Source organism: Parus major, chromosome 21 (assembly GCF_001522545.3).
Source record: "Parus major isolate Abel chromosome 21, Parus_major1.1, whole genome shotgun sequence".
Taxonomy (NCBI): domain Eukaryota; kingdom Metazoa; phylum Chordata; class Aves; order Passeriformes; family Paridae; genus Parus; species Parus major.
This window is the reverse complement of record NC_031789.1, coordinates 5,945,977-5,954,509: the sequence shown is the minus strand read 5'-3', so window position 1 is coordinate 5,954,509 and position 8,533 is coordinate 5,945,977. Positions and strand designations below refer to the sequence as shown.

General features: G+C 46.1%; 1 protein-coding gene across 1 annotated transcript in view; it reads left to right on the top strand.

Annotated features, from left to right (window-relative positions):
- The window catches only part of SCNN1D (sodium channel epithelial 1 subunit delta), a 30,844-nt gene that overhangs the window by 13,462 nt on the left and 8,849 nt on the right, over positions 1 to 8,533 (top strand). Inside the window, 8 exon segments of the mRNA XM_015648545.2 lie at positions 867 to 1,060; positions 1,583 to 1,686; positions 2,671 to 2,834; positions 3,984 to 4,082; positions 4,893 to 5,013; positions 6,019 to 6,097; positions 7,021 to 7,078; positions 7,665 to 7,720. Coding sequence (XP_015504031.1) covers positions 867 to 1,060; positions 1,583 to 1,686; positions 2,671 to 2,834; positions 3,984 to 4,082; positions 4,893 to 5,013; positions 6,019 to 6,097; positions 7,021 to 7,078; positions 7,665 to 7,720 — 875 coding nt within the window.

Sequence of the window (8,533 nt, the reverse complement as noted above, 5' to 3'; positions counted from 1 at the left end):
ATGGATGGAAATGGAGAAACACACCTCAAGAGGGGATGAGCCAAATTAGGGTGTGGATAAAGAATTGAATTCTAAAAACTGAGTTCTAAAATTGTGGACCTGAGGGAAATTTATGAGGAGGACAAAAATCTGAATCTGTGCTGAGGAAGCAGCTCTGTCCCACATCCCAAATTCGGGCTGGGATTCCCAGCTGGGGTTCAGTTTGCTTTTGGAAGTGTGGCTGGAAGCTCCAGCTGAGGCTGCTCAGGGCCTTCCAAGCTATATTAAAAAAACCCAAAAAACCAACAAGAAAGAGTGAAAAAAGAGATTTGCTGATTCCAGAGCTGGGAAATGAGAGATTGGGGGATGGTTCAGGGCAGTTCCTCCATCCCTGCCTCATTCCATCCATCCCTGTCTTAGGGATTGGTGTGGCCAGAAAGAGCAACACTTTTGGGATGATTATTGAACCCCTGCCCTTTCCTGGAGTCCTTCAGGAATTTTGGGGTGATTATTTTCATCCTGCCCTGTCCTGGAGTCTCTCACAAGCATTTTTGGGGTGGTTTTTGATCCTTGCCCTGTCCCAGAATCCTTCAGCAATTTTGGGGTGATTTTTGTCCCCCATCCCTGTTCTGGACCAGCCAAACCTTCTCCAGAATCCTGAGTACGAACAGAGAACAGAGAAATTCTCTCTGGGCTCTGCACCTGGAGAAAATCCCCACCTTTGTCAACCCAAGCTCCTGCTCCCTCCTCCTGCTGAGGATGAAGCAGCTCAAGCAGAAAATCCCTGAAGCAATCAAAAAATTTCCCCTTTGGGGGAAAACAACAGTTCCCCTCATTCCCGTATCCACTTTTTTCCTGCCATCCTGAGTTTTTCCCCTCTCTCCCAGTGCAATTCCACAGGTGGGAATTGTTTCTACAAGACCTTTTCCTCGGGCATGGATGCCATCCTGGAGTGGTACAGGTTCCACTACATGAACATCATGTCCCAGCTGCCTGCCATCATCAACATTTCCCAGCACGAGGAGCCCATCGAGGACGTGGTTTACTCCTGCCAGTACAACGGGGAGCCCTGCAGGCCCAGGTGGGTGGAAATTGGGATTACCAGGGAATTCACAGCTCATTCCCATTTTCCCAAACTCATCCAGCATTGAATTCAAGTGTAGTCAACCTCAAAATCAAAACTCCGTCAGATCTCTCTTGATTTCCCAGTGAAACTCCGTCAAATCTCTCTTCATTTTCCAGTGATTACATTCACTTCCAGTTTTTGGGAGCTGCCACACTTTCGACAGCTCATTCCCATTTTTCCAAACACATTCAGCTTTGAATGAAGGTTTTGTCAACCTCAAAATCAAAATTCTGTCAAATCTCTCTTGATATTTCCAGTAAAATCATCGAATCTCTCTTGATTTTCTGGATTACATTCACTTCCAGTTTCTGGGAGCTGCCACACTTCCAACAGCTCATTCCCATTTTCCCAAACTCCTCCCACTTTAAATTACACTTTGAACAGCTCATTCCCATTTTCCCAAACTCATCCAGCATTGAATTAAAGTGTTGCCAACCTCAAAATCAAAACTCCATCAAATCTCTCTTGATTTCCCAGTGATTACGATCACTTCCACCACCCAGTTTTTGGGAGCTGCTACACTTTGAACAGCAAGGGGACAGATCCCTTCTGGACAGCCACCAAACCAGGAATTCCTTATGGTGAGTGAGCTGCCAAAATGGGGGAAAAGAGCTAAAATTAAGGTAATTAATGAAATTCGTCTTCAGTGCAGGATTTAGTGACAAATTTAGGCCTCTCTTTTGCTCTGGTGGCACAAATTGTTGGCTTGTGTGCCAACCATGCCAGCCACAGCTGGCCCTCAAAAAGCAGAATATTCTTTTTTGGTTTTGAGCAAATATTCTTTTTTGGTTTTGAGCAGAAAATTCATACAGTCTTTATTGCAGAATATTTGGCTTTCTTGGGTTTTATTTATAGGGTTATTATTATTATTGATTATTTACTATTCTTTATGGGATTATTGAGGGTTTGAAATAGTTGCCTTTGTCACCAGGGCTCTAAGGAGTAAAAATGGCTTTTCTAGGATCCAAAATGTGGGATCCCACAATCCAAATTTGGGTTTATTTATAGGGTTATTATTATTTATTATGGGAGTATCTAAGAATTAAAAATGTCTCTTTTGGGATCCAAAATGAGGAATCCCAGAATCTAAAGGTGGGTTTCTTGGGTTTTATTTATGGGGTTATTATTTAGTATGTTGTATTTATATTTATATTTATATTTATTATATTTATTTTATTTATTATGGGACTTTGAGGGTTTGGAGCAGCTACCACTGTCACCAGGGCTCTATCTAAGGAATAAAAATGGCTTTTCTAGGATCCAAAATGAGAGATCCCAGAATCCAAATCTGGGTTTATTGGATTTTATTTATAGGGCTATTATATTATTATGATATTATTATATTTTATTATTGTTATATTATATTTATCATGGGACTGTTGAGGGTTTGGAGCAGCTGCCGTTGTCACCAGGGCTCCAAGGAATACAAATGGCTCTTGAGGGATCCAAAATGAGGGATCCCAGAATCCAAACCTGGGATCCAAGCCCAGAGCTGAGGGATTTGCCCAATGCTGAGAATTCCAGAGGTTCTCCTTGCAGCCGAATCCCCTCTGTGTGCTCGGCAGGGCTGTCCCTCATCCTGCGGGCCGAGCAGAAGGAGCACATCCCGCTGCTCTCCACCGCTGCCGGTGTCAAGGTGATGATCCACAGCCACAACCAGACCCCGTTCCTGGAGCACGAGGGCTTCCACATCCGCCCGGGCATCGCCACCACCATCGGCATCCAGCAGGTGGGAACGGCCCCTCTGGGACACAGAGCCTGCCTGGGTGACTCCAGTCATCCCAAACATGGCCTGGAATGGCCCCTCTGGGACACAGAGCCTGCCTGGGTGACTCCAGTCATCCCAAACATGGCCTGGAATGGCCCCTCTGGGACACAGAGCCTGCCTGGGTGACTCCAGTCATCCCAAACATGGCCTGGAATGGCCCCTCTGGGACACAGATCCCAACAGGGGCCAGCTCCAATCATCCCAAATGTGGTCTTTTGGAGTCCAGCAGGTTTGGGCACCACCCCAAGGCCTGGGATGTCCCCTCTGTCCCCTCTCCTTACTCTCTTGTTCCTCTCCTTGTTCTCAAGTCCAACTCCAACCATCCCAAACGTGGCCTGGGAATGTCACCCCTGGTGGCTCAGGGACCCCCAGCAGGCTCAGGGTCCTCTCCTTCCTCTCCTCGCTGGGCTCAGGTCCAACTAAAATGATCCCAAATGTTATTTCAGCTCTCAAAACATTGGAGATTCCCAGTGATTCCCACTTTGGAGGCTTCTGCTCCTCTTAGATCCCACCCCAGCTCTTCCCAAGGAGCTGAACTGGGATGAGAACAAACATCCAGGAGGGATTTATTTCCTCTCCTCACTGGGCTCAGGCCCAAATCAAATCATCCCAAATGTGGCAATCCAGATATATAAATACATATATGTGTAATATATAGCACATAAAATATTATATATATATAATATTATATATAATAATTTATAGATATAAAATATTTATATGTTATAAATATAAAATAACTATAAAATATATACTATTATATTTATTTTTAATAGTTAAATATAATAATAGATAATTCTATAAAATATATAAAATATTATATATAACATAGATAAATATAGAAAATATAGACATTAGATAAAATAGATAATACTAATGTATATAATAAATTGTATGTTAAGCATATATACAACATTAATTTCTATTGTTTCCCTGATATTTATTTATTGCCAAGGTCCAGCCCTGCTGCCTGCAGTGAGGCCCAGAGGGTGATGGCTGGCTCTAATTAATGCTGCTAATCACTGAGGGCTCTAATTAACCCTGCTAATCACTCGGGGCTCCAATTAACCCTGCCAATTAATCACTCATGGCTCCTTTCTGTGCCCACAGGACGAGGTGAATCGCCTGGGTGGCAATTACGGCAAGTGCACCACCAACGGCGCCGGCGTGGCCGTGGAGCTGCTCTACAACAGCTCCTACACGCTGCAGGTACTGCTGAGCCCGGCTTAGCCAAACCCAGCTTAGCTAAACCCGCCTCAGCCAGGACTCCTACACGCTGCAGGTACTGCTGAGCCCAGCTTGGCCAAGCCCAGCTTAGCTAAGCCCGGCTCAGCCAGGCTGCGTCAGGAGCCAGCAGCTCGTTCCTTCCTCTCCTGGATGTTTCAGGCCTGAAGAGCTCCCCAGCAGGAATTGGGGATTGGGAGGAGCCCCGGGAGCCGTGGCAGCCACAGGCCCCGGGGAGCTCCGGGTGCTCCGGCCCCTGATCCCGGCAGGAATTGCTCCTGGCTCCACCTGTGGGCTGCTCCTGGAGGTGTCACTGAGCAGCATCCACCAAGCATTCCCGAAACAATCTTCCCAATGGGAACATTCCAATGGGAACATTCCAATGGAAACATTCCCATAACAACCATTCCAATGGAAACATTCCAATGCAACAATTCCAGTGGAAGCATTCCAGTAACAACCACTCCAATGGAAATGTTCCAATGGAAACATTCCAATAACAAAAATTCCAATGGAAACATTCCAATACAACAATTCCAATAACAAATATTCCAATAACAAACATTCCAATGGAAACATTCCAATGACAAAAATTCCAATAACAAGAATTCCAATAAGAAATATTCCAGTAGAAACAATCCAATGCCAACCATTCCAGTGCCAACCATCCCAGTAAGAAACATTCCAGTCGAAACATTCCATTATTTTGCCTTTTTCCCTTCCAAGCTGCATTCCCACAGAACCGGAATTTGTTGTGGTTTATCCCGAGGTGTTTGTTTCCCGTTTTCCCGCCAGGCCTGCCTGCACTCCTGCTTCCAGCGCTGGATGCTCCGCGAGTGCGGCTGCGGCTATTCCCGGTACCCGCTGCCCGCCGGGAGAGCGCAGCACTGCGACTATGGCGCGCACCCGGCCTGGGGTAAGGGCTGCTCCCGCATCCTGCGAGTCCCGAGGCTGGAAAATCCGGGAATTCCCAAGGCCCAGGAATCTCAGCAGTTCCAGAGTCCTGGAAAATCCCCGCAATTCCTGAGGCCCAGGAAATCCTGAATCTGGGAAAATCCCAGGAATGCCTGAGTCTGGAGAAAATCCCGGGAATTCCTGAGGCACAGGAAAATCCCAGGAAATTCCTGAATTCCAGGAACAGGGGGCACATTCCTGGATTTCTGGAAAATCCTGGGAAATTCCTGAACCCCTGAAAAACCCCTTGTCCTGAATCCCTAGAAAATCCCTGAAAAATGAACACATTCCTGAATCCCTCCCTGGATTCCTCGGATCACTCCCATGCTGTGCTGAGGCTCTTCCCTCTCGTGGATCCATGGAATTCCAGAATATCCTGAGTTTAAGGGATCGTGGACCCATGGAATTCCAGAATATCCTGAGTTTAAAGGATCACGGATCCATGGAATTCCAGAATATCCTGAGTTTAAGGGATCGTGGATCCAGCTCCTGGCCCTGCCCAGACATCCCAAAACCCCCACGCTGTCCCTCAGAGCGTTTTCCAATGATTCCTTGAATCCCTGAATTCCAGCTGCATCCCAGGCACTTTTTTGTGGATATCAAGTTGAGCTGGAAAATCCTTTTTAAGGAATTGGGGTCCAACTCCTTCATCTCAGCACCTGGAAGAAATTTATGGCTGAAATTCATAAACCTGGGATGGAATTCCCAGAGGATTTGTGGCCACCCCACCCCTGGAAGAGTCGTGGGCACTCTGGGATCGTGGGAATGTGGATCAGGATAAATGGGAATATCCCCACCCGTGGATGGGGTGGGAATTGATCTTTAAGATCCCTTCCAGCTCCAAATCCTGGGATTTGAGGATTGAATTGCGATTCTTTTCCTGGAACTCGGCGGGTCGCTCTCGGGCCGTGCCTCTGGAATTCTTGTGAAGGCAGAGGGAATTCCTCAGCCCGTTCCCCTTTCCCAGGGCACTGCTTCTACCAACTGTACCGCCGGCTCCGGAGCCACCGCCTGGATTGCTTCCAGCAGTGCCCCAAGCCCTGCAGGTCAGTCCAACTGCGCCAGAACAGCCGGGAATGCCGGGAATTCCGCGGGAAATCCATGGATCTGATGGAATCGGGGGGTTCTTGCACCCCAGTGTGACCAAGCTGGGAGCTTTTGATTAAAATGGAATTGAAATTGAATTTCTGTAAAAAACGAAAAAGGAAATTAAAATTCAACCACAATTATTCCTAGTTATATTTAAGTTAAATTAAAATTTAGCCAAACATTTTTCTATTTGTTTAAATTAAAATTCAACCAAAATTTATTTCTATTTCTGTTTAAAAGAAATTAAAATCCAACCAATTTTTTTTTCTAAAATTAAATAATAAATTTAAATTATTAAATAATAAATCTAATAAATTAAAATTCAACCAAACATTATTCCTATTTCTATTTAAGTTAAATTAAAATTCACTCCAAAATTATTCCTATTTCTGTTTAAACTAAATTAAAATTCAATTTAAACTAAAAAGATGGGAGCAGTAAATAAAATATAATACAATAAATAAAAATTTAATTTAATTAATTAAATCAGAACTTTATCTGTGAAAGCAGAAATTGTTTCAATCACCCTGGAATATTTAATTAGGGCCCAGCCCAAATTGTTTGTGTCACTTTTCCACCTGAATTCTTTCAGTTTCACCTTTTTTGTACTGCAGGATGGGTTCAAAATGAAAATTTTAAAGCAAAAACAACAAAAGTTTTCATTTTGAATCCCAAAGTTCCCAGGATTTTGAAACCTGGGAATTCTGATCTTTCTCCTGACCTGAGCAGTTTCCTGGCCACCTCGGGGCTGATTTTGTGACCTGAATCAGGAAGCTTTTCCCAAGGTTCTGAAGAGCTGCCCTGGGAATTTTCGGGATTTCTGGGACGTTCTCCACAGGAAGCTCCTCGTGCTCAGAATTCCTGGTTTTTCTCTCCTCAGGGAATCCCTGTACAAGGTCTCAGCTGGCACAGCCAAGTGGCCCTCAGCAAAATCCCAGGTACTGCACAAAATCCCGGAATCCACCCCAAAGCAAAGCCAGGAATGCTCCTGGGCTGAGCTCCAAGGATACAATCCCAGGATCTTTGGGAAAGCCTTGGAAAGGATCGAGTTTTCCTTAAAAAGCCTCTTTATTCTCTTAAACCTCATCTCTTTCACTCTGCCATGGCTCGGGACAATTCCCAGTGCCCAGATTGCTCCCAGAGCTTCAATCCCGTTCCAGTTCCCTGTTCCCACCCAAAATTCCTTAAAAATCCCCTCAGTGCCTCAACTCCCAGCTCCAAACTGGAATTCAATCCCATTCTAGTTCCTTCAATCCCATTCCAGTTCCTTCAATCCCGTTCCAGTTCCTTCAATCCCATTCCAATTCCTTCAATCCCGTTCCAGTTCCTTCAATCCCATTCCAGTTCCCTGTTCCCACCCAAAATTTCCTATAAATCTTCTCAGTGCCTCAATTCTCAGCTCCAAACTGGAATTCAATCCTGTTCCAATATTCCAAACATTCCAATAAGGAATGTTCCAATAATGAATATTCCAGTAGAAACATTCCAATAGAAACATTCCAACAACCAATATTCCAAACACAGGACTGGGTTCTGCAGGCTCTGAGGCACCAGAACGGATACAACTCCAGCAGCAGCAGGTAAATCCAGGGCTCATTCCCGATCCAGCAGGATGTGGGGTTGGGAAGGGGAAAATGTGCAGGATAATCCAAAAAAACCCTATAAACTCCCAATAAACCCCCCAGAAATTCCCATAAAACCCCCAATAAACCCCCAATAAATCCTCAATAAATTCCCAATTTTTCCTCACTGTAAAATTTGCCATTTTTTCCAAGCTCTGCTTGAAAAGCCTCCAGGAAAAACTTGGTGGCAGTGGGGAAATCTCTTTTTTCCCAGAGATCAGCACCAGAACCCTGGCAGGGAATGTCCCCAGTGTCAGCCAGGAATGCCCAATTCCAGCCAGGAATACCCCATTCCCACTGGGAATACCCCGTTCCAGCCAGGAATGCCCCGTTCCCACCAGGAATGCCCCGTTCCAGCCAGGAATGCCCTGTTCCCACTGGGAATGCCCTGTTCCCACCAGGAATGCCCCGTTCCCACCAGGAATGCCCTGTTCCCACTGGGAATGCCCCGTTCCCACCAGGAATGCCCTGTTCCCACCGGGAATGCCCCGTTCCAGCCAGGAATGCCCCGTTCCCACCAGGAATGCCCTGTTCCCACCAGGAATGCCCTGTTCCCACTGGGAATGCCCCGTTCCAGCCAGGAATGCCCTGTTCCCACCAGGAATGCCCCGTTCCAGCCAGCAATGCCCTGTTCCCACTGGGAATGCCCTGTTCCCACCAGGAATGCCCTGTTCCCACTGGGAATGCCCCGTTCCCACCAGGAATGCCCTGTTCCCACCAGGAATGCCCCGTTCCAGCCAGGAATGCCCCGTTCCCACCAGGAATGCCCCG